Source organism: Streptopelia decaocto (assembly GCF_964273445.1).
Source record: "Streptopelia decaocto genome assembly, chromosome: 5".
Lineage (NCBI taxonomy): Eukaryota > Metazoa > Chordata > Aves > Columbiformes > Columbidae > Streptopelia > Streptopelia decaocto.
The window spans coordinates 42,352,503-42,379,703 of record NC_138659.1 but is presented as its reverse complement, the minus strand read 5'-3'; the positions used below and the strand labels follow the sequence as shown (position 1 = coordinate 42,379,703).

At 38.3% G+C, this 27,201-nt stretch overlaps 1 protein-coding gene across 1 annotated transcript in view; it reads left to right on the top strand.

The window, feature by feature from the left end:
• Positions 1 to 26,728, top strand: part of GRID1 (glutamate ionotropic receptor delta type subunit 1) — a gene marked incomplete at its 5' end in the record, with an annotated part of 523,307 nt that extends 496,579 nt beyond the window's left edge. Inside the window, 3 exons of the mRNA XM_082052805.1 lie at positions 6,237 to 6,403; positions 7,755 to 7,995; positions 25,795 to 26,728. Of these exons, the coding sequence (XP_081908931.1) occupies positions 6,237 to 6,403; positions 7,755 to 7,995; positions 25,795 to 26,223 (837 nt within the window). The 3' untranslated portion in view covers positions 26,224 to 26,728. The remainder of the gene's footprint in view (positions 1 to 6,236; positions 6,404 to 7,754; positions 7,996 to 25,794) is intronic.
• Positions 26,729 to 27,201: the final 473 nt, after the last annotated feature.

Here is a 27,201-nt window from a genome sequence, read left to right as displayed (position 1 = left end):
CCCCTCCTTCCCCTTTCCTTTTTCTTCAGACAGCGTCACAGTTCATCTGCAGTTACAAGCAGAGCAATCGTGCTTCAATGCAAAACAGGAGAGTGCTGCTTATTTATGGCACAGGCAGGTATTGCAGGTACTTGTCTCCATTCCATTTACCTCCCTCCATTTCCCTGAGTCTTTCCTACTCCCTTTGACTAGCTAAAAACAAAAGGATAATAGCAGAAAAAAAAAAAAAGTCCTAAAAGCTCTTGTGGCGTTTGGTTGCCATGGCAGAAGTCTCTTTTCCGACACAGCACAGTCCCTGTAGCCTCAGTGACCATCTCCCATTGTCGAGGCACAGCTTTTGCAAGGCCGGTAGAGCCAGGGAAAGGGCATTAATGCACTGCAGAGCCACGTGAGTGACAGACAATTCAGAGCCGGGGAGACAAACTCCTTTTGTCATACTCCCAATGCCATTGAAATTGGTCATTGCAGATGAAAAACGTCCTCCTACTCATAAATGTCTCTGCATAGCGTAAGAGGAGGCTACCAGACAAATCATCAGTGTTGTTTTGTCACTTGAGTTTTCTGATACTGTAACAAAGATTGACTAATGCTGTCCTATGGAAAGTCTCTTTCTGGGTTAAGCTAAAGCCAGGATCCCCAAGAAACTTGGTGTGGGCAGCTCCTGCCATCTTATCCCAGGTGGACATTGGTACTGGAATCGTACATTTCTAAGCCATTTGTAAATCTCAGCAAACTGTTTGCATAATACCCGGTCGCAATCAGTTCTTCAGGGTAATTTTTAGTTACCACATGTATGTAATAACCTGTGGTTTATTTCATTGTGGGCAGATATTTTTGCTTTGAACAAATGAAGTAATATGGTCCCTATGTATCACCATATATATATATTTTATATATATCCACAGGAGAATTAAATTGTTATTGTTGTATTTTTTTAAAGCCTTGCTCTGATGGAGACTGTTTGTTCCCCTATCCAGTCAATTTATTGCCAAAATTACCCTGAATCCTTTCTTCCTGTGTATCACTTTTGATGAAGTGATCAAAACCAAGTACAGTACAAAGTGTGAGTGTATCATTGATTTAGGCAATGGCACAGTAACAGTTTATTCCTTCTCTTTTTTTCTTTTCTGAGCCTTCAGAAAGTTTCTCTCCCTTTAACAACATTAAACATTAAATCAGAATGCTTCTTATAGAACAGTCACCTCTGTTCATTTTTATTTTGAAAGTAAAAGTAATTTAAAAGTTCAGTGAATAGGTGTTTTGGTTTTTTTCAACTATTTTTTCCAATAATTTATTGTCCACAGTGAATTTCATATTATGAATTGTGGTTGCTCATCCATATGTTTTCATGGGTCCTCTTAAATTTCACTATTTAATTTCCCATCAGCCTTTGGAGTGAAAGCAAATGATTCCCTAAAACCTGAATATATTACATCCTTTAGTGGCTCATTAATTATATTAATTTTTAAATCATTTGAACGGGATTAATTGGCATGTTTCCTTTTTTTTACTAGAACTGTATTACTTCTCTTAAAACACTTTTTTATAGATAATAAATGTTATCCAAGCATGTTTTTGAACTGTTCCTCTAATGCCAATGTAAAGGTCACTTTTCGATATTTCTGTGATACCAGTCATATAATGGGATCAGCTACAGTGACACTCCATTCTCGCAGTAAATTAATGATGAATGTTGCATTATTCTTGAACTTTTGTCTCTAGTGTAGTAGCTTCTTCATAAGTTTCAGATAAACCACAGACATATAAGTGATTAATCTGAAATTAATCTTTTTTTTCCAAGCTGTTATTATTTCTTACCATGCTTTCTTTGAAAGACTATCGTTTTACCATCAGTAAGCCAGGATCCTTTGAACAATATTCTTCCATCTCCCCCCATATTGAAGACTGACATTATGAGGTTGCTTTTTGCTTTTCTCAAGTATTCTTTGTGGTCCTTCTTATATCTAGGAGGCAATCTTCCTTAGCTTTTAAATTTTTTATGATTGTGAAGAATATTTTTAATGTAAGTTTTGCCTAGAGGTTTCTTTTTTTCTTAAATCTGTTTTCTTAAACCTCTTCAACCAAAGATAAACCTGGTGTCTTTGGTGTAAACCACCATAGTATTCCACCCAGGTGGAATGAGTGCTGCTTTGGCTGAATTTCTGTTAAAGAAATTTTTGAAAGTTTAACCAAGATATTTTTGTTTTATTTTCCAATATGCCTGCATGCTGAGAGTCGTGATAAGGCCACAGAAAAGGAGCAAAATACGAAAGCAAATTCTAAGTCTAAATTATAAATTTTAGCACATTATTCTCTATTTCATTTCAGTCATTCTTTATTCAAGCTATCTTATTTATTCTCAGCTGGTATTTGCCACATTCCCTTTTACCATCTCACTCTATATATTACCTTTGGAATGATGTCTGATCACTAGAACATTTTAATTCTATTCTGGGCCCTAAAAATGTACAATGCAGGCTTTAGGTGGCTGAGCTGTGAATGCAAGAGCCTGAAGATATGGATATTTGCTGTATTGTGATCAGGACTTGGTTGCATGTGGGTAGGTGCACCTGTGTCATAGGCAACTGGGGAGCCTTGATATGTTCCCTGCTCATCCATCCCATGGCTCAGTGCCAGGTGTTTCCTACCTCCAGTGCCCCTCTGGCCTAGAAGCTATGGAGTATGCACATGTGCACACGTGTATTCTTTTACATGACAAAAATGAAAAGTTTGAACTGCTTTTAAAAAGTTTTAGTTTGATTTTTGTTTGAAAATAAGTGTCAATTTGATTTTATTTGGCTTTTACTGCTTGTCCAGTGAAGGTATATAAAAAGCAAACATATCTCAAACATGGATGTATGTGTGTGGTTGTGTGTCTTGTACATATGAGTTTCAAAGTTTGTCAGTTTTTCTTTAAATTGAACAGATGATACTGCTTAGCTGTCACAAGAGATATTAAAAAGGGGAGTGAATTTAGACAGCAACTAAACATTTAGTCATAAGGAAGCTCTCCCTGCAATGAACACACAAATATAATAGTACAAGGTCTCCACTCTTCAGAGTAGAAAATTACACAAGTAGCAGCTTTGGAAGAGACAAATCTTCCCTTAGGAAAAAGGGATCTTTGGAGATTCTGTCATTGCTAGAAAGGGGAAACAGTCTCACATCCAGTATTTCTGGAAGTTGAGAAGTATGTATAAATAACAGTTTTAAACTCAGGTTCCTGATTACGCTAAAATTATCAGGCTGTCAGAGAAATAATGCTCTACAGATATGATGGCACTGGATAGAATCATTTATGGAATGAAAATACAAAATTGATATGAAGAAAGCTGTTAGACTGTTTATTGACCACTTACAGTTGTAGGACACAACTTGCAAATGCAAGAGAAGTAGACCTTTTCAAATGACCTGCTGTCCAACATCAAAAGCCATTGTACAAAGCTCTTCTATATAAAATAACACAGAAAACTGAGGCTTGAAAAGTAGAGTCAAGGATGTGATTTTTCTCTAGACATCGACTTATAATTGAAATGAAATATTTGGGGAAGACTCTGTTCCTCAATTATTACTAAGAAAAATATGAGGAATGTATGACATGTTGTCAGTGTTCTTTGCTAAATTGTAAATTTGAAAAGATGATTTACAGAACAATTCTGAAATGGATAGAAGATACAGCTCTTTAAAACAGACAAATATATTGAAGAAAAATAAAAAAAACACAGCCAGAAAAATGGAAAAGATGCAAGACACATTTTAACACAGTGATTTAGGCCCAATCTTTTTGAGGCCTCCTCTTCCTAAACATCCATCAGGCATGTTTTTATTCTGTAATAATATGGATTTTCGGTTAATTCTCTGTACAGTGACAAGTGCTGTTTTCTTTGGTCCCATGAACACATATTTTTCATGCACTGGAACTTGGATTTTTTTTTATTATAGATAGTGAAAGCCTGTGTACTATTTGCCATAGAACACAACTCGACTGAGGTGTACAAATATAGGGCTTTTGATGGTCCTTCCCTGCCAGGAAGAGCAGTGGCACTGATGCCCATTGCCTGTCAGAGGCCTGTCAGCACCATCACAGGTGTGGAAGCATGAAATGTGAATCATTAAAGCCCATCACAGAACGAGCAGAGGGCAAGATGCAGAGATTTGCTGCTAACAACTGAGTTAATTATGGGTACATGATCACTCCGAAAACACCTTTGAAAAGCACATTTTAGGCTTCCAAGAATGAAGTTTGCTGGCTGAATATAGGCTAGATACTTCGAAGAGTCACTCCCTTGCCATCCTTAATTTTTTACACATCCTTGTGTTGATAGGTTATGAAGCCATTTCTGACTGTCACATATAGTAAAGAGTGATTTGTTTGTTCTTTCCTCCTTTGCACCACCATTACCAGTTTATGTGGACAGCCAGGGATAGTATTACAATGCAGAAGTGGAAGCCTTGCTCTGGTCTGATTTCATACAGGAACATTAAAGTGAGATATATTTTTATGAACATGTTAGTTCATTAATTTCTCAGCTAAATCAATGTATGATTTTAATGCTAGAGTCTTGTGGTTCCTATCTGAGTTTCTCCTGTAAGGCCCATACTGTAGTTTAGAATTTAATTGTGTGTTTTACTAGTACAACAATAGTTGTCTGCAGCTAAATATATTAATTACTGTCACTCAGAAATTACTAAGGAGGTGTCAAAGGAGAAAGTGGGACAAACCCACAATGGTCGCATACCCTTCACAAAAAATTATTTTCAAGGTGGTCAACACAAGCCCATTTTTACTCTGTTTTAACTCAGAAGTGAATGAATTTGGGGATCTTTGACTGCCTCAGTGCAGATAAAAGGGAAAGGGGAAAGAGGTGGATTGTGGCAAGTAGCTTATAGAAAATCCAGGCAACATACTTTTAGTCTTATTTTCCCTAGATTCTACCCATTAGATGATAAATCACCCATTTGATTTATTGTCATATTTAAACAACTGTCAGGGACTTCAGAAAACTGTAGTTTATGGCAAAGCATGGTGAAATAAAATTAGCTTACTTGCTCAACTGATTAATCCAATGTACTAAAATTACTAAGGCATTCACATAGGCTTACAGGTGAACCCAAAAGTGAGCTTACACAAAAATGGAAAATACGTGGAACGATGAGCTAATTCTGTCTCAGAGCTGCAGCCATTTGCTAGAGGAGCTTGGTGACTCAGTTCCCGTGAATAAATATATGCAGGACTACAGCTCCCTGGCTTGCTTTGTTCTGACCTAAAGAAAGATCTGAAAGCACCCAAAGCTGAAAAAAAAATCTTGTAAATCTACATTTGTGACTAAGCATTTATTTGCATTAAGTGTTCCAGCCCATCTGTTCCGTTGTGCTCTGGATATTCACTAGAGACTTAAAAACATACTACTTAAATATATTAGGAAACCAATTATTACTTTAACCAAATAAAACTATGACTTATTTCTTTACTGAATCCGTATCCAGAGGTGTTTCTTACATCTTATGTTAAAATGATTTACGTTCATTGTAGGCACTGCATGCAAGCCTTGGTTTGAATCCCAATTAAGGCTGACTTTTAAGGGCATCTGTGTGGGTGTGCACTAAAATAAAACAATATTTTTCCCAAAACTGAGATAATAGGTGATGCTGGTGACTTTTCTTACCTGTGAAAAACAGAGGAAACTCTTTTAAGCTCAGACCACAGCTTTTTTACAGGACTAACATAGCTCTCAGAAAGGGCTTTGTTTATGTACATGTTTATATGAGGAAAGCTATAGAGTTACCATTTGGGCGACTGTAATGACAAGGAAGCACTACATAGTACTCACACTGTACCTGTCTAGTTACATGAATGTATGGAACTGGTCCCACTCCTGTTAATCCACATCTACAAAACATACATCAAATTTCATCAGCTAAGGTAATAGCTTTCATTCAGAATTAATTACCTGTTGTGTAAACCTTGCCTACACTTAGAGTTGGCTATGTTATCCTATGTATTCCTATAAAAATTGGAAGATATTTTAGTAAGGTTTGAAGTAGATGAGGTACTGCTGGGAGGGAAAAGTATTAAAAATGTACTAAGGTGTTGGAGGTCTGCAGATAAACTGGGATGTAATGAAATACCACCAGGGATTAATGACAAGCTCTGGGTTTGTTTGTTTGCTTGGGCTTGGTCCTACCTAGAAATATAGTTTAGTTCAGATTGTGTTGTGTTCATGCTATATTTACAGGCAAAGAAAGGAAACTATGCTTTCCTGTGGGATGTGACAGTGGTGGAATATGCTGCACTGACAGATGATGATTGCTCTGTGACAGTCATTGGAAACAGCATCAGCAGCAAAGGATATGGGATAGCACTCCAGCATGGAAGCCCGTACAGAGATCTCTTCTCCCAGAGGTAAACTGAAACAAAGCTCATTTCATAGGATTCCTCTCTACAACCAGCAAGGCATCCCAGGTGTGGTTCATGTTAATTTTGGCAATTATTGAATAAATTACAGTCAATAAGTGACAGCAGAGAGGTTAGGAGCTCAGGCTTCAACAAAGCTGCTATTTCTGCTCCCTGTGCATCTGCTTAGGGAGGAGGGGTCTGGAGAGGGTTTGTGGCCTCGCTTGTCCAGGCAGCACTGCCTCTGACAGAAAAAGGACTGATGTCTTCAGAGATTTGTATGAGCTGCGGAAGAGATTGAAGAGAGATCTTTGATTCATGCTGCATTTTGCAGGCTGTGAAGCAATGTTTTGCTCCCTGCAGTAAGCAAGTAATAATCCCCTGGTTTATTCTTTAGGGTGGAGAGACATGTCACAGCCTCACCATGGTACAGGAAAACAAGAACTGCTGAGTATTGCATGGGATTGCCAAGACTAGGAGACTATAAGACTTTGCCATTTAGTGGTCTCTGAGCTATCCGCTAGGAATGTCTTTTTCATGTGAATGCGTACACTGAAATGAGATGCGGTTGTGCTCGCATGTGTGGCCTTAGCAGAAGGTGAGCGGGTGCTCTGCTCCAGGCAAGGAGCTGAAGCAAGATTTCCTCATCTTGCTCTTTCTTTATAAAAAGGGGTAACACTCCAGCTGCAAAACCAGAGACAAAGCTGCCTCAGGAGAAAAGGTTGTTAATAAACAGCTAAAACAGTTGTCAAACCAAATCCAAAATGAATCATTCATGGAGAGAAAGGACACTTCACAAGAGGCAAAACAGTGATTAATTAGCAAATATTAACATAGTAATTCAGGTATGAAGTAACAACATTGAAGTAAAATCCTTTTGAATAAACTGCATTTGCTGAAGTAAATGAGTTGGTTGCTGCTGAAACAGATATGTATTAAGTGGTGCACAAATAGTAGCATGTTTAGTCTCACATGATTTTGAAATTATTGTGGGAGAGCAGCAGTGAAGTGGGTTGAGCATTTCACTAGTGGCATCGGCTGTTGCAGCTGAATGTAGCCGAATCAGCCATGACTAACAAATACAGTGATTCCTCTTGGAAATACTTCTTGCATTGCAGTGGAATTTTTGACAGTCTCTTCTTTTTCTAAACTTACCAAGTGGAGTTTGCCTGCTGCTGTGAGTAGAAAGAAATCCTGGTATAATGGCATTTCAGATGAAAAATACTACATAGTGGTAGTGGGATGGAGTTTTGAATTGTGGGATGGTAAATTGAAGAGTTATGCAACATACAGAAAAGAAAAAAAAAAACTGTGAAAAAGTATCCTTTGAAATAATACTTGTCTTTTGAAATTTCTGCAGGATCTTAGAGTTGCAAGAAAGCGGAGATTTGGATGTTCTTAAACAGAAATGGTGGCCACGGATGGGACGTTGTGACCTGAATAGCCATACAAATGCACAGACAGATGGGAAGGCCCTCAAGCTTCACAGTTTTGCAGGCGTTTTCTGCATTTTAGCAATAGGCCTTCTTCTTGCGTGCTTGGTGGCAGCATTGGAGTTGTGGTGGAACAGCAACCGTTGTCATCAAGAAACACCGAAAGAGGTCCATAACTTTTATTCTTATCACAATTAAAAGTAGAAAACACAAAAGAAAGAGAGAGCGAGTGGAAGTTGTGGTATTTTAGGTGCTCTCATACAGTACACTTGATTTCTTTTGATTCGCCATACTAAGCTTTGCATATAACTTTTTGGGTGGTTGTTTCTAAACAAATAAAGAAAACAAAACATGTCTTTTGTGCACATGGAAGGTGCCCAACTGACAGCCCTGGAGACTAAAGTCCTCTATTTATTTATAGAGCAGGTACAGCATGGGCAGCAGCAGTGCAAACTTCCCCACATTGTCCCACCAATGTGCCTCAACCCTGACCTGGAGAGACCATCTTTAGGGGTAAGAGAGTAGTTCAGAAACATGCCCTCAGCCTCTCTGCTGTGACTGACAGGGAGGCCAGTCATGGGCACACGGTTGTGCCATCTGTGGTAATTTTTTCTCTGATCTGAGACCCCATCCATCGGAAGTGAGAACCATGAACCTCTTGCACAGGCTGTGCAGCTGCCAGCAGCTGGTAGCTGTTTTCCTTTGTGGTTGACCTAGGCTGAGTTTGAAGAGGTACATGAGTAATTAAAAATAAGCCAGCTAGTTATTAATTGAATAAGCCACATTGCCATGACACTGTTGAAATGATTCATTTCTTTTGAATCAGTTTTACTTCTGAAAGTAGGAGCTCTGAGTAAACTGACCTTAATATGACATATTTTACCTAGGAAAATATATCTGAGAATTTCTTGTTTTGAAGTTTTCGTGCACAGCAGTGAGTAATAGTTAGCAATGCTATGATAGAATAATATTCAGATCTGTCTTGCATGAAGCCTGTATCTGCTTACCTAGATTAAATGTTTAACAAACTAACCTCTTGTAATTTTGGAGACACTGAGGCATTTGTGGGTGCTTTTGTCTTGGAACAGATGTTTGTTACAAGCAAATAATAGCAGCGAGCTGCACTACAGCTGGAAAATAGTACATAGCCCATCAATTCCAATCTAAGTTTCTCAGGTTGCCAGGAGTACTACACTAATTGACATACCTATCACCTGTAAGCAATTCTGGGATCTGAAGATATATGTTGCAGTTTGTAATGTTGTGAAATATTTATCAGTAAGATTCCATTCTTCTGAGTTCTTGCTTCTCCCATTTGAATTCATCCATCAAGTGCTTGGTGATAAACATCTGTACCATGTTTGTGGGACAAAGATGCAAAGTCACTTGCCTGTGACACTACAATATATAGTAGCAAAAGGGAAATTTTGCTTATAGGAAGCGTGTCTCCACTTTGCACAATGCCGCACTCCAAAAGCAGAAACAGGGAGAGCATGAGTAGGTACTCTTGCTTATAAGGAATCTTTCATATGAACAGAAGTGCATATTTAATTGCTCTTTGCTTAAATAATGTAGTATTTTGCCCTGCTGCTTTGTAGAGGTCACTCCTGCTGTGACGTAACCCTAAAGGTCCCACTCCATGTTAGCATTGCTAAGGCCTGAACCCTGGCAACAGACAGCTCGATAGCCGCTGTGACATCCTGGCTGGAAAAGGGGCAGAGACGTTGTCCAAAGCGTTCTCATGCTGCACGTGCACAAGTATTTTTCTTGCCATACTCTGCAATGCATTCCACTCTTTACGCTCAGGGACTCACCTTTGTGTATCTTTGTAGAGTGAGATGAGAATATGCTCCAAAAGCAGAGTTTTGTATAGGTATGGTGAAATCATTTACTTTTTTATTGCTAGAAGTTTTAAATACTCAGATTCCATCTCTGAAAAATTATCTGTCATCCCGAGTTTAAGTGTAGTCCTTTTGCCCATCCCTTTCTTTTCTCTTTTTATATCTATAAAAAGGATTATTACACATATCTGCCTGCCCCTACCATCTTTTTTTTCCCCTTCCCATCCCTCTCATCCTCCTCCCCTTTCCCTCCAGTGCATTCTTGGTTATGGTTGCTCTGTACATCATCTTTTGCAGTTTTTGTGACAAACAATAGAATAATTTTAAGGTTCCACTTTTTAAAGTATACTGAAGTTACCCGTTTGGTGTAGCCATACTTGGGAAGGTGACCTATTTGTGGAACTGAGTCGGCAGTTAACTGGGTTAAGGGAGGCAAATTAAACTCGGGCACAGCACACACAAATGGGCTCAGAAAGGGTCGGTGTTGTGGGTGCTGCTGAGAGAGAGGGACCAGAGACTATGGGAGCCCTGGCATGAGTAAGTGTTAAAGTTGGAAGAGAAAGTGCTTGTTCCTGAGGAGAGGGCCCAGGGACAAGGGCTCACAGGCTGCGCCGACCAGGAGGAAAGCACAGGGAGGACATGTAGGGCAGGCAGGATCGAACATATTGAGAGGTCCCTGAAAAGGACAGGTGGGTGCATTGACAGGCAGGCAGCTAGAAGCACTACTGGACCAGGTCAGAGCAGCCCGAGGGAAGGGTGACTGTGCCCAGTGCCAGGGACAGGCAGGGTCTTCAGGGACCCTCTGCTTAACCATGACATGGCCACATTGTTGTTATCATCTGAGCTTTATTTCTGTCCTGACCCTCTGCCGAAAGGTCGTGTGATATGTGAACCATCACCTGAGCTCCCAGTGCACACCAGAACTGGCCCAGCAGCCAAGGGCAGTGTCCCCAGCTGGGAGTCCAGGCCCCATGGTGGCTGCAGCCCCTCTCCCTGGGCAGGGCACAACGAGGGCACTGCACCTTGTTCTGATGGACCCAGGCAGCTGGAAGTGGGTACGTGACCAGCTGGCCCATGGGTAATGGCTGCCCACCTGCAAGATGGTGGCCTGGGGACTGTGAGCAGGGGAACCAGTCACAGTGACCACAACAGCCACTCAGAAAAGTCAGCAAACCACTGTAGCAGATATTTCTACGTAGATTAGTGGGGCAGAGATATTTTATTTACCTACTACTAGTGAGAAGGGATTGCAGTGGAATTGCAAAATTGCGAAACCAAGTTTCAGAAGAGATGGTACAGATTGGTTGAAGATTTTCAATGTATTTAGGAGAACCAGGTTTCAAAACTTTGGAAGGACAGGATCCACAGATGATGGGAGTATTGTGTCCTGAGGATCCCTCTGCTTGGGTCAGGAACAGTGGCTGAACATTGCTTAGGGGGGCAAAAGCAAAAAGACGATTTGATCTGCTAGAGGTGTGTATTCAGGGTATCTCATTTCTGTCACTGGATATTATCCAGCTTTCTACAGCAACAGCCATAATAATGGAGCTATGGTATGCATAGTATATACAGAATGTTAAAATCTGCCTCTCAGCTGCATCTGAGACTCCAGTGAAGTTGTTAGCTCCATAACAGCTGCAAACTTAAGTCATGCTACTGATTTTGCTTTTAGGGAAGGCTTTGGCCAAACACAAGTGTTGTGGTGTCACCTAAAAATTGTGGGAACCAGATTGTTTTCCAAGCATTTTCTTCTATGAAGTGCAGAGCTTGTGGAGGGTTACAGAAGGGACTGATTTTCTTGCAGCCTAAGATTAGAATTTGGTGGTCACTTCATGCTGAAGTCACTCCATGAGGTGAAGGACAAGGAGGCGGTGTTTGACTTCTGTGACCCTTATTCTGTTATGAGCTTTTTAAATCCATTGAAGAAAATTCCAGTGGATTCAGGATTGAATGAGGAGCTGTTATAACTCATAGAGCCCTCGTGTAACATTCTCTCTTTGATGTGACCTGCTCGGTAGTCTGAATCATGCCAACAACTGCCAGCTCAAAAAACAAAGAGATGTTGAGAAGGTGGATGCATGACTGCTCAAGCAGATTTATGACAGGGTTGGGTGACCATGCAGCTTGCTGGAGAGAGAGAGAGGAAGGATTGTTTTAGAGACTTTTCATTTTGTATGGCAAGGGTCTGTGAAGTCTGTGGCTGGAGGTATGTGCGCAGCCTTCGTTAGCATTGGAGAAATGTTTTCAGCTGACATGCAGGTGTTGGTATTGGCCAGTTTCTTGTGTTTCTCTTCAAATTCATATTCCTTTGTTTTTTATGGAGGTTAGCCTGAGCCAGTACATTGAGGTATTCAAGGCCTTATATGTCTGTGTGGTATAAATCACAACTCTTAAATACAATGAGTGTGAAAGATGCAGTGTTAACCACATAACTGGGAGGAACAGGAAGCTGCTTTTGAAACCTGACAGCATAACTTGGACTTTGATGTTAATCTGATCTACATTTGTAGAGACCTTATAGGAGGAGTTATGTCAGATGGAGACTACTTCCAATTGGAGTATTTTTTACATTGTTCACATATGAAGAAAATCTACTCCACACATTTAAAAAAATAGTATTGTTTTGACCCATTAAGTTTGTTGATTAAGATAAATCTCCAGAAAAGATTGGCTTAGTTTACTTTTCCAAAAACACAGTTGCCATTGGTTCAGAATTCTATCATGTAAGGAATAGTGAAATTTCTTGTTAGAAGAGTGAAGGGTGGGTTGATTTTCAGGATGTTGATACAAGATATTTTTATGCTATTTGAATTAGATTTGTAAAAAAATGTTTCTAATGACTTCTGTTGTAAAAATCTTAGTGTTATTCCTTTTAATTCATTTAATACATTTAATCCTTATCAAATCAGATTAACAAAAGAAAGATTAGCTCCAACATCAAGAAAAAATATATAGCTGCAATACCATGCTGCATTCTTCTACTAGGGCTCAAGTTTGTAATCTTTAAAGTTGGAAAGATATCTAGTAATGTTTAAATGCCCTTATTTTTGAATTCAGAAAAGTTTACATTGGGTCATCTCTTTCAGATCAGATTTTCTAGAATTTATAATCATCCTCTCTTAATGGTTGTTAATACCCAGCCATCCTATACTCACCATGAAATTTAACTTACATCTTGAATTTACACAGCTGCTACACAGTCTACAATTCTGATATCTAATCTTTTGACTTTGATAAGCTTCATAACTTTGGGGAGTTGTAAATTAAAAAAAAAAAGGAAAATTAGTATTTATTCTGGAATCTCTGTTCGGTTACTCTATGTCCCTTTTGAGTAACTGAAACAATCAGATAAATGTATTGAAATCTGGTACCATAAAAATGTCAGGCTTTCAATAATTACCTCTGGATTTCTATATCTTTTGGTGTGAGTCCTATGCATTTATTTCATGATAGCAGTAAGCCATAATATAATTTGGATCATTTAACTGCCATGTGCTTCACCACTTCATCAGGTTGTTGGTATCTTTTATTCCATTTGACACACTGAAAGACAGTTTTCAGATCTCCATTGTCATTGTGATCAAGTGTAGCCACTGACTTTAATGGGCTCCCCAGCATCTTCTGTGCTTTATCGGCTGTGTCGTACTCTGATGTACTGTTCCCCTTGAAGATTATTACTTCTGAGTTCTCTTCAGAACTATTAAGAAAGCACTCCTAGTTCATCCACATAGTAGTCTCCAAAACAATGAAAACTTAGAAGCAAAGATAAAATATCATCTTATTAATGGAAAGGAAGTTGAATTCCCATGTTTTTCACTGTGCACAAGATGTGCTCACTAAACACTGAATTAACAGGCAACCCCACATCAAAGAAGATTAGTCACTTTTACAAGAACATTTTTTTTGCTGGGAGCTGGTACTTGTTGCATCTCCCATAAAAGGTGATATTGGTTCACTTATTGTTAATATAGCTCTTGAAATACAATGTCAGAATGATCTCAAGAAGTTTTATTCTTAGCTCAGACAATATATATTATAAATCAGAAATGTATTTTCTCCAAACCAGCTGTGCTACCCCTAGCAATGTGAGTGTTTCAGAAACTGTACCCGGGGTGTTTGTAGTGCATGAAGATTCTGGTTTTTTACTGGTTCAGGAAATAGCATCATTTTCCACGTCCTGAGTTGCTTACTAGTCATTGCCTCGTAACTTGTGTCAAATTTATAATTCATTAACAACCACAGTCTTTACAGCTTAGTTTGTTATTTTTAACTATCTAATGCTTCTGCCAAATCATTTTATTCAGCAGACTCTCTTCACTTTTCTGTTCTCACTTTTTATTTTTAAATTATTAAAAGTGGGTAGCAATTCAGGTACTGTCCAGAGTGGGAACAAGCTTGTGTTCTAGTAACAGCATCTTATCATTCTACTTTCTGACTACTCCCAGCTTCATAATGTTTTAAATGTTATTAAATCTCAGAAAGTCTAGACTCTGCAATACTTTCTAGCTCTATAGGATAGTGAGAGGCAGCAAAATTACTCTAAAAAATATCACAAATATATCTGTAGTATGCAGGGTGAAAGAAATAAAACCTGTATCTGTGGCCAGGGCAGCCTTGTGTGATCTGCCTTAAGTTCTCCTGTTTGAAGATATGCAAATTCCAGCCTACCTCAAAAATCCATTTTTTCAGCTTTAGCAGTCATGAAAGTTACCCACTAGGACATTGGAATTAGAAGATGATGAAACCCAGCATACCTTAGGAGTGGAAATATGAGCTAGCAGCTACGAGTCCAATGGGTCAAAATCCATCACTGCTGAGAATTGTGGTTTGCACCGTATTCATCTCACTTCAGTTCTCCAACCAGATATTATTCCATGGCAATTGAGGCTTCTGTAAATTCAGCATGGTGTCTGCAGTTTTATTTTTGATTATTAAAATCTTATGCTTTCACCATTATTTTCACTTTCCTTGTCTTTTTCTTTGTCACTTCATTTACCTTGTCTCCTTTGTGGTGTTATCTTTTTATCTGACAATTTGATTTCTCCAGGGATGGTTCCTTTTGAGAGTGAAAGGAAACTTGAGATCATCAAACTGATATTTTATTTTCCCTTCATCGCATGTCCTCTATATTTTATCTGGTTTTTATTTTAAATTATTTTTTTTCTGTATTTTTATGACATGTCTGAAATCTTTGTACATTTTTTGCTCAGTTGCATATAAATGATCATTTGTTTGTACCACTGTATTGTATTCTACTTTTCTAAGAATAAATAAAGTTTTTTTTGGGGGAAAATAAATAATGCAAAAACTGGCAAAATAATGCATTTTAATGCCATCTAGAAATTCAGTTTCAAACTAGCTTTGAATGTAATGAGCTGAGAAACTTCATTTAACTAGCATTTTAAAATCAGAATAGTGGTGTTAGGAATCAGACATCACAGAATGCAAAACATAATGTTGTTTGATGAAGAAATATAAGCCGGAAGAATAATTTAAAAGAAAACAGGAAAAAAAAAAAAAAAAAAAGGAAAAGTGGAGGTATAATATATAAATTGCCTTTTACAAAAACTGATAATAGCCGGAAGGGCATCTTGACTAACTCAGTGTTGGCTTCTTACATGAGGGAAGAAACAAGATCGTCTCCTTAGAGGGTTCTTAACAGTGAAGCAGATATTGTCTGGTATCTGGTCACAGACGGTGTGGTTATCCAGAGTCCAATGAAATCAGTCAGCTCTTGCTATTGATCACCATAGATTTAGGTCAAGGCTGCAATGCATTTAAAAGTGACATGTCAACCCTGTGATTAATGACATCAGGCCCAGGCTCATGCTACCCAAAGCAGTATTGAAGCATTCAAGTTTGATTCCAGTGTATTTCCCTGGCTGCAAGGAAAGGATTTTTGTGTTTGATTTAATTTTTCTTTCAGTCATATAAGAAAGCCCTGGTAATGGGATTCTTAGGGATATAATCTGGATTTACTCAGTGTGAACCTTAGGGGAACGGGAAAATATAGGAATAAGCTTAAAAAATTAATGTTGCTATGCAAGGAAGTAGGAAAGAAACAACCTGTTTAAAGTTCCAGTTTGGTGATGAATTTGAGTACTTGCTTAAGTTGCATTACAACCCCTATCACAGACAACTTCTGTGGCTACTCATGTGCTTGGCATGAGCTTATGCATTTTACTGAATTGGAGCCTTAATGTGTTGGATTCTTTTAGATTCTTCACACAATGTTTGCGGAGCTAATGTTTGTAAATTTTATCTCAGCCTACAGGGGTGTTTTAAAGTTGACTTTTTAAGGGGATGTTGAATGTTCAGTGATAATGAAATCAGTAGAAGTTTAAAATAAAAATAAAATAAAATGTGTTTGGTTTCTTAAATTTTTTTTACATTTTTGTGGTTTATAAAGTATCTTAGGCCTTAATGCAACTAAACATTCAAACATGTACTTAAAATTAGATAAGAGTTTGATCCTGATCTCACCCAGATCACTAAAACACTTCACTAATTTTAGTGTTGTAGGATCAAAACTGAGTTGCTCTGAAACCAACAACGTGTAAAGCAAAAACTGGAAGTTACATGTTCATTGAAGTGGTTTGCTGAAGATTGAGCTTGTCTTACATTAATATTAAAAAGCGATTTATGAATCTATTTATCCATTGAATTTAAATCATTTTATAATACCTGAAATAACCTGTGTTCAATACTGGCAAAATATTAAAGAATCAAAGGTATTAATATTGTGGAAAATACTATTAAAGAAAACCAAAGCAAAACACAAAGTAAATGGTTTGATTATGATTTTCCACAAGTTCAGAACCATCCTTTACTCAACATAACAAGTACTATTTCTTCAGAAGTACTCAGCATCCAAGAGTTCTCTTTTGGGAAATTGTTGGTCAGGTTTTTATTATGGTGAGCTATGTTAATGATCTGGTTGGCCATATCTTCTCATGTTGAAATAGGGGCTTGGGCAGTTTCCAAAATACAGCCCTGAATGGGGGTGCAGAAACCTTTTCAAAATTCAGTGTTTAATTAAAATATTTGTGACTAATAGTCAAGAATAGAGTTTTCAAAAGCTTTCTCACAGCAGCAGTGGAGAGAAGGGGTTTTGTGAGATGACTGTTGCTTGTTGTAGAAGCAACTCCTTGTGCCTCCTGTCCCAACTCTCTCTTCTACTCTTGGCATAATAGGAAAAAAATGGGAACTTTTGAGATTTGGACTTCACTAGTCTGAAATGGTGAAGGATGATGATGATAGAGCAATCTGTTATGCCTGATGCTCCAGTAGAATAAATCAGACTGTTACAGGGTAGTGTTGCTTTGCTTTGGGCTCAGCAGAGTGAAAAATTACATCCCTTATAGACTAGATAATAAATTATGATTTTAAAACTGTGCAACGAAATGTAAAGAAACCATTGATTTTTAGTGAGTTTTGAAACAGAACTTTTGTGAATCTAATCTTTGCTTCATAAAAGAACAATCTATCACCCCACAGAGTCATTTTAGATGTAGTTGAATTCTGAAATACACCACCCTCTTCAGGGCCATCCTCTTCGTTTGCAGTGGCTAGAATTTGCTATTTCAAACCAGAAGAATAAGAAGTAATAAGTATATGGTTTGTTAAAAAGAATGAAATAATAATTACTTTATTAGCCTCACTATCTTGATCCTTTTTTTTTCTTCCCATATCTTCCTTTCCCTTTCTATGTGGAGATGGCCAATGATGTGAGGCTGGGCCTCAGAAGCATGGTGAGAATTTATAATAAACATACAGATAACTGGTTTGTTGTTGAAAATGCCTGCATAGATGAATCCTTGCTAGTTTTCTCCTCATCTTTACCTCTCCGTGGAAGTTCCCTTGAACCTCACCTTTGTGTTGTTGGAAATGCCTGTAAATACAATGTATGCAGCGTATGCACAGTCAAGGTTTCCCCATGTGCAAGTTTTCCTTTCCCCTAAAAGAGTTCCTTTGCAGTGACATTGGCATGCTCATCAACCTGCACTCATTCAATACTGCATTTTGCTGCTTGCGTTGAAAAATGTTTATTTTTAACCTCATGAAAATTGTGGAAACATGTAAAATGCAAACTAGTCATTCATTTTCTTTGTAGTTGAGTCACCAGCTTCTAATGCTTATGAACCAAGGTTGGTAAGGTTTTTAAAGCTTGAATAGCTCAGCATGAGGCTGAGGTATTCCTGTTTTGTATTGAGTAACAAATGAGGATGCTATCACACCGTCTTACCTTGCAGGTTTGAATCTGCTGTTGATTGTGAGGAATAGCCAGTGTTTCTTTGCGATTGCACTGAGTTAATTGTGGTGAATGTGGGAGCAGATCACTGCAAGAGACTGTGGGGCTACCTGCTGTCACCAAATGTGCGATGCATGTCCCATTGGTACATCATCTGCATATTCATTCACACAGTTCCATAGTGTGGTGATGCAGTTGAAGACAGAAAGTAGAACAAAGACAGAAGTTTAGCTGTTTTAAGTTGGTGTGCATCCTCAGCTTTAGCGGCCTGGTGAAGAGCTTATTGCCTGCTGCATTTCTGGAGAAGGCTCACAGACACAGACTGTGAGACAGTCACAGCCATCTGCAGAACTAGATCCCTGACTAGATGTGACTTCAGGTTAGATAAATCCAACTTGAATAAGAGGGAAACGTGAGTGTTGGGAGACACAGGCTGTTTCCTGAAACCCTTGCTGCTTGTAGTCATTCTGTAGCAAGTCACTGTTGCTACATCGGTCTCTAGGTTTTTTGGTAATGCTTCATTCCTTTCACCAATTACAGGTGTTTTCTGGCTGTAGGTAGGTGGGAATAAACTTTGGCCATGTATTTGTAAGAATTTCTGTCACAGTAACATTGTCTTTGCAGTGTTCTGTTATTTCTCACTTTTTTTTTTTCAGGTTTACTTAGAAGGAAAAGAATCTTACTGTCTCTTCACAAAAGAATTTCTGCTCTCTGGTGAAGGAGAGCACCTCCTAGTGAATAAGGTGGCCTCTTGTACATATTTTTTATGAAGTTTTGTTTCTTTGAAGATGATTACACATTAATACATTGCAAAACTAATTTCTTTTGTTCTTTCAATTGGATAACAGTCTACTGGACACCAATGAATGTCAGTCTCAATGCATTCTTCTAACAGCTGTTTTATAGATGATAGATTATTTAATTGCTAATTTAAAATACATGGTATAGTTTCCACTTATAAGAGCAGAACATTGATTGCAGATTTGGGTCTGTTTATAAAAGTAGTTTTTCAAGTAGGCTCTTGAGGTACCTCTGTCCTTATTTCTAATAAGATACTGTTACAGCCACACCGGCATCTAGCAGAGTACATTCAGAAACCACTCAGCAAATTTTATGTAACATTAAGTGCCATTTGACTAGGTCAGTTGCCTGTGTTAAATTAATGACAGCAAACATACATCATTGCTGCATCTGTTTACACGTCTGTCTGCATTTCACTGCATTGTCGACTGTGGAATCTCAAGAATAATGAGTGTGGCAAACTGAGTCTTATTAAAAATGGGTTATTTGTATTAATATAACACCATACTGTGCTGTCATTGTTTTGCAGCGTATCTATTACATACATCATCACTACTTTTTCTTCTCAAGCAAGCTAATTATGTCTGGTTTTGCTACTCTGTCAGAGCCTCCTGGAATAAATTAAAATTACAGCTTTACATATGCAGTAGCTGCAGCTGAAAGTAATGATAATGACCCTGGGTGAAGACAGAATTTCAAAATAATCTTGAACAAATGTACATATGCCGAGCTGCTGCTTCTTCATTTCTCCTTAACAAGCTAAATGTTTGAATCCATGATGTCTGAAATCCCACAGACAGGAGCTGGGAGCTGTGGGTTTGACTCTGAGCTGAGAATAGCCTGTGGGTGCCTGAGCATGGAAAGCTCGCAGTTTCAGTTTTATTTCTCTGCTGGTTTTCAGTTCTGCAGTATGTCTGTCTGTGCATGGAAGTGCCTCGGACATTTCCTTTCTGCTTAGCTGGTATACGTGTGCCTTCCCTTGATCTGTGTCTCATGGCAGCTGATACTCGTGTTTTTTAACATATATGTGTGGGTTAAGAGGTGTTTTATATGGATGGTAGAGGGACTGGTATGTGACCGGGTCAAGGCCAGAAAAGGAAATGTCTGTCTGACGCAGGGGCTTGACTCAAATTTTGAACCTTCATCCTGATCACAAAATTGCCTTATTTTTAAAAATAGTTATTTCACAGAATGAAAAGGTAATATGGTTTCATTCTCTCACAGAAAGATAATCCTTCATATTGTCACCCAAGACATAAACAACAAGCAAACAAAAGAGAAATCTCCATGATTGATGATTAAGTCTATATTACTTTAAAAGATGCTCAGGCATTGTTTTCTGCATATCTTCTGAGGCTTATTAAGAACTACTTTAACAGGCTTTTAACACTTAGCACTGTTTCAGCATCTGACCAGCAGGTATCGACACATTCACGACAGTCCCTCCAAGTATGTGTCTGTCTGCCCATATTGCCTACATTTCTGAATTTTTAGTGGTTGATATTTAGGGTCAGGACCATCAGTCTTTTTCTTCTCCTCTGGTCTATTGTGGTTTAATTTGCATGTGTGGGATACAGATGCAACTTATCACCATTTTGGCACAGTTTAGCATCAAATTTCTGCAGATATCTGGCCTTCCTTTTTGGGCATTTGTTCTCCCTCTTTGGCCTTACTGAAACTGCTTCATCAGCTTGCCATGTTTTTATTTTGTTGAGTGGCTTCTCTTGAACTTTGTGATAAGATCAAAGAAATCATGAGTAAGAACAAAAGGTCACATTAGTGTCTTTAATAAAAATATTTTTCTCAAAAATCTTCCTTTTGGAAAATCCCAGTTGTTCCACACCTGGCAGCTAACAGCGTTACCTTTGAATTAATTGTACTTATTGTGATGTAGGCAATATCTTTCCAACACTCAGTGAGGTGTTTCTCAAATTTGACAATGGTAACTGACTCCAAACCTCCCAAGAAGGCTAATGTTCTTTCAGTCTGGCTGCCCACATGCTTTTGTTAGAGCCCACTGTCAAAAGTCATGGAAAATAAGCTAGAAAAAAATATGGATTACTCTGTAAATCATCCTGTCTACATTTATATTTTGCCATAATTTGTCTCCACATGATAAGGCCAAACTTGTTTTCTTGCAAGTGCAGTCCTGCAGGGTTATTTATTCCCAGATAATTCTGGTGAGAATCCTTCGAGCACGTGCCAACAGTTGCCAAACTGTGCTTCTACTGTCAGTCATCGGCCATTGAGCCTGTCACTCATGATCAAGTGCTTGGGACGTATCAGAAACATGCCCTTCATTCACTCTTCTAGAACTCAAACTCCTTGGGGAAGAATTACATTTAAATTGGTATTTATGAATAAGATAATTTCCTGACCAGCAGCAGTGTTTGGTTAGCTGTTTTCCTTAAGCTTGAGGAGGTTAAGCCTGTATTTATAATTCATTTTTCTTACACGTGATATTTTTTTCTTCCCTTCACTGATTAATTTCCTCAACTGATGTATTTGGAGTACAACATTAATATTGAAAATAGAATTATGAAGGTACCAATGGAAAAATATTTGATCTCCTTCTGGCAACACAAGCGTATACATTTATCCAATGTAGCCGTGTATGAAAAGTGAAGTTGAATGTGCATGAAGCATTGGAGATATGACATATTTATAATATTAACTGAGTTTTGCATATTAAGTAGAAAAAAAAGAAAGAGAAGAAACCTTTGTTAATGTGTCTGTCACAAACACTGAAGTATTACGTTTGGAGCTCATTCATTCAGCTCTTGGGGAGACCTAACTGGAGCTAAGAGGAGCTGAAACAAAAAACCTTTGTGAGGAGGAGCAGTGAGGCTTCCCCCGAGGGGTTCCCTTTTGGGTAAGGGAAGTCTCTGTGCTAGAAAACTATCACCGCAAGCTCCACTATGGCTCCTGGTTTTTCCATTCAGCTGCCATTCCTGGGCTCCAAGCTTCAATTATTAATTTATAATACTTTATTAAATTTAATTCATTAATTTTGTCAGAGATAAATGCAAAAATAGAGAAAAGTTACAGCATTCAAAAGCTTGAAAATCTTTTGCAATGCTACATTACCATGTCACAGTTAAGGTAGCAAAGCCTCATGAAATGAAAGAAAATGCAGCCTAAGTGATTAGAAATTATAACAAATAGCCCATATTTAATGAGAATTCTAGATCTAAAAATAAAGGAGAACAATGAGCTGACAAGGGAGCAAAACATCATAACATTTAAGATTTGTTTTTCTGACTTTATTACCATTTGACTTCTTTCTGTTTACCTTGTAACTGTTCAGTAGCATATGCTTTGCTACTGAATTTTCCAGGAAAACAATAAAGGAAAAGAAAGATGAGGTTTTTCAGAATTTAGAAATTCTAGAGCTTGGCTTGTCAAATAAAGCTTTCCTACCTTCAGTTCTATAAATACTGGGATTCAAGGCAGTCTTCTAGAATGTAACAGCAAACTAATCTTTTCAAGGGTTTCTAAATTTTATCTTTAGGGTTTTTTTAAGCATTTGAAAAATCCTTCATTCCACATTAAGGTAGTTTCATGAAAAGCTTGACATTTAGTTATTTAGCTGCTCTTCGGGTAATAAGACAAAGAAAAAGGGGAGAACCTTTAAAAATGTGTTTTTGTTATTCTTCAGAGACAGAGTTGTTTTCCTTAACCTTTATAAACATTTTATTTTAACAACAAAAAGAAGGAATAATGTGAATTTCTGGGCTCTTGGAAGCCTTTAAAAAGTTTTTTCTGCTGCTAATAAGGCCAGAAAGTTGTCCTTACTGCTGAAAAAGGGCTTAGAGTTAGGCAAATGAAATCCCCACTCCTACCCCTTAAAAAAAATCCCAAGCATTTACTTCTCTACTTACTTCATAAAGTGTTCTGTTGTAGATAAAATGTGTTGTCTGTGTGCAGGAATTAACATTTTTCTTTTTCTTGATAATGAAAACTTCAGCACAGTGAAACATAAGTGTATATTGTGAATCTTAAGCAACTGCAAATTCACCATTTTCTGAGGAACGCTGTCCCAGAGCTGGACTGCACACAGTACAAGAGGGCAACCCTGTTAGGCCAGCAGAGGGAAAAGTTCCAAAACACGTGGTGCTTGATAATCCCTCTGGTCTGGACCAGGAGATTTCTGTTAGGAGCATCCCATCTGTGTCTCTTCATGTTTACATCTTAAAAGAGCTAAAATAAATATATAACCAGGATTAATTCATCCTTTGAATTTTATGACCTTTTGTGCACAGATGCTCCAAATAAAGAGCACACTTCATTCACAAATGTATTTTTCTTCTGCAAATAGTTAATGACTGCATGTTGCAAATATTGAAACTCTACATTTCCCTCTGGCTTGGCTAGTTATCCCAGTCACATTCTATTTATTCCTGTAGCAAAGCAAGATGGAATGCACTGAGGATGTGCTTGCAATCAAAAAATACAAAAACAAATAAAATCTTGATGTCTATTTTCACTTGAAATGATCTGAAGAAGGCATTATTATCTGGCAAAGGCTCAGAAAAATGCAAATGAGCCATGAACAAATATGGGTCCCAGATAACTAGGATGCCAGCCTAGGAGTCTGAATCAAAGCTAGCAACATTTTTGAGAAAAGAAATAGTACAGGGTACCTAAAGAACCATTATGTAATAGGCCTCTGGGAGTTACCTTTCTTAGACATAGAAATCATCATAGGTGGTAGCAGCTGAAGTTTGTGGATAAGCAGAACTTTGCAACAAGTTTTCATTGCCCAGAGCTGAGGAAAACACAGCCCATAGAGGTCTAGTCCTTACTCCCAACAGGGAATAGTATAAGAACAGTTCTCACACTTGCCCCCAGTCCACATTTTTAATTCTAGAAATATAATAAAATTATGAATTAAATCCATGTAATCGTCTGGCCATTATACTACAAATCCATTAATTCCCTAGCTACAGAGTTTATGAAAGAACCTTGGTGTTTTTGCCAGCTTGGTGCATTGTCTAACTTATTGAATGAAGTGCCTGACAGGTCAGGTATGTCTATTGGCAAGAACTTAATGCAGCTGCAAGGGTTATCTGATCAAGTATTGTATGGTCCCTTTCTGCCACAAATATTTATTTTTTTATTTATTGTCCATTGATTTTCTGTAACTCAAAATTATCTGACTGGTGGATTTACCTGAAAAAGCAGTATTTAAAAAATATATATATATACTAGTAAGGAAGATGATATTCCCAGGATTCTTGGGAGCTTTGTTAGATTTTTGATGTAAATGAAGTAGGAATTCATTTTCTACTGATTAGCAAAGGAGGTGCAATGTGCAACTCAGACCAGTAATTGTTGAACAATTGTAGGCCAGTTGAAAACAATATGGATTTAGCCTAAGCTAAGGACACAGGTTTGGGTTCATCATCATGTAACACGAATACGTTTCCAAATCCATGCAGAGATCAGCAAATCCAACAGTTCTTGAGTAATGTAGAAGTGGTGTTAAGTCAGAGGGTTAGAATCAAATCTGTAGTTGACATTGACTGGAATCAAGGGCTTTGGAGTTGACTTGTCAATTTATAGGTGAAAGCAATGTTGTGTAGCAGTGGATACCACTGGAATAATATTGTACTTCTCTGTGCTCCACCTGAACACCAGTGGCAAGAGATCATGAGGAGTGGGTGGCAGTGGCACCTTATACTACTCTGTTCCAAGAGCCTAGTTTTTGGAATGAATCAGAACATCGGTAAGACTGCTGGAATTGGGTTTTACCAACATGTTGGTCTGCGGGCAACCAGGAATTACTGGAATATAAAAAAATTTGGGTGCTCCTGCTTTTTAGGCTGGAAACTTGCTAGCTGCCTAGTGTAATTACAGGTTTCTGTCAGACCAGGGAAGTTCTCCATGTCCAGGACTGTTGGGCTTTTATAGATGCTTTGCTGTTAGTCTTCTGTATGTTAGACATGCATTAAATAACTACAATTGCAGATCATAGCTGTGCTTTATGAAATACAGAGAAATTATATAATACAATACCTTTTTATTGGTAGTACAATGCTAGCTATTAGAATCCAGTCATACAGCATCCCAGGTGGTTGCCTTTGCCCTGCCAGTTTCATTGCTTTCCAAATTGAGCAGCCTGAATGCTGCGCCGAAGTGATAAACAGCCTATTGTAGGTCTTGGCTGCTTCAGGTTTCAAAGACGACTTCCTTGGCTGTATTTCCTCCTGGAGGCTAAAACATGTTAAGCAAGTGGTGATGAAAGTCTCTTCAGGAGTCCATTCTGAGACCCTTAGCTAATGCATTCTCAGATGGTGATACATTTTCTAAAGACCAGCGTTACTCTCCCAGGCACTGACCAGAGACATATGCCAGATGACATGTCAAGATGACAGACAGGTTACAGCTGGTCACACAACTGTTCAAAACACAAATGAGTGGTCCCCTCTCTACAGCTCCCAGAGTAGGTCTCAGTGCTGTTCCAGTAGGTCTGTAGTATGTACTACATTGGCCACCCAGGGCTTCCTACTGGGCAAATAAGATTTCTTCAGCACCACAAGCCCTGATCAGTAGATTTTGGCACATGAAGCAACTACCCTGGAGTCAGCTAGACTGTACAGTGTTTTACTGACATGTTCCTTAGAAAAGGCACTGCAGCTGGATGAGACAGTGGTGAGAGATCTTGTGGTTACAAAGTGGTAAGCTGCTCACTGGAATTTGGAGTCACAGGTCATTTGTTTGCCTGCTTCTTTTTTTTTATCTGGGCTTGTTCAGGGTGAACAAAGGGTTTGTGGAATGCGCTTGTCCTTGGTGCCAGCTCCTGTTAGCTGACCCAGAGCCATCAGTTTACTTCCAAGGAGGATGGTATTGACAACATCGGTGTTTTCGCAGGCTGAGATTGAGCTTATGTTTTCTTCAGCATGTGTTTCTCAGCTGGAGATGTTGGGCAGACCTTGAGGTTTTGCACAGGTACAAGTGAAATCGAAGAGATGTAATGAATAAACAACAACTCCTGGCACACAGAAGTGGAAGGGGGCCGGATGGGGTTGGTGATTGTGTTTGGACTGATTGTTTTGGTTTCTTCTTCACTAGGACAAAGAAGTGAACCTGGAACAGGTCCATAGACGCATGAACAGTTTAATTGATGAAGACATAGCCCACAAGCAGATCTCTCCAGCGTCCATTGAAATCTCAGCCTTGGAGATTGGTGGTATGCAGCCAACTCAGACCCTGGAGCCGGTACGCGAATACCAGAACACACAACTTTCTGTCACCACCTTTTTACCAGAACAGACAACTCATGGTGCCAGCAGGACACTCACAGCTGCCTCGGGCAGCAGCCTGCCGCTGCCCCTGAGCAGCTCGGCCACCATGCCCTCCATACAGTGTAAACACAGGTCGCCAAATGGAGGACTATTTCGGCAGAGTCCCGTGAAAACCCCGATCCCAATGTCATTTCAGTCTGTGCCGGGGGGAGTCATTCCAGAAGCAATGGAGCCCTCGCATGGAACATCCATATGATGAAAATAAACAGTAAAACAACCAGCAGAGCTTTTTAATACAAAACTTAAAAGAAACAACAAAAAAAAATGAAACAAACTCTTACATTTTTCTTGTATATACCTGTAAATAATGAAAGAATGAAGTGGGGTAAAAGTGTATTTTGAATATTCCCAATTTTCAAAGTCAGTAAAAAGCAAAAGAAAAAAAACAAAACAAAACAAAAATGTATGAATGACTTTGTAAATTTTGTTCTATATGAATAAAAAGGCAAACTACTTGTGATCGTTCTCAAGTGCCAAAGAAGACCAGTTACTGGGACAGAAGGCCGTACTATTTTTTTCTCTGTGGATTTCAGCTCTTATTTCCTTGCCGCTCCCATTTTGGTTTAGGTTTTTTTTTGGTTCTGCCTTTTTTTTAGTTTGTTTGGTTGATTTTTTTTTGTGGTTTGTTTTTTTGTTTGTTTTATTGAGAGAGCAAAAAATTATCTGGTTTTGCTAGAAAAGTTCACCATGCTCAAATCTCTCATTTCCCCAGAACACTATTTCATAGTCAAGACGGCAATTTACTCAGAGAATGTAACAGCTGGTATTAGCATAGCAGTAACAAATGTTTTAAACATAAATTATAACTAAAATCCAACAAATAATAAACAGAAAAAAGAGAGAACTTTTTCCTTCTAACAACAATTTAAATTTCTGCACAGTTTCTAAGTTTAAGCAAAGAATTATTGAATTGTGTTTTTACATGTCTGCTGTGTGGTTCCTTTTATTTAACCTTCTGTGTTGTGTTATATATAATATATATATATATAATATATATAATATGACATATATTAAATATATATAAATGCTTTGATAAACAACAGGTTTGAGGTTAAGGGTAAAGCTTTTAAAAAAAAACGATCAGCTCTTTTTTGTGTCTCATCTATAAGACTGAAAATGGGGAGGAACCAATGACTGAAAGGAGTGAGACAAGAAAGAGCTTTAAGGGGCAGGA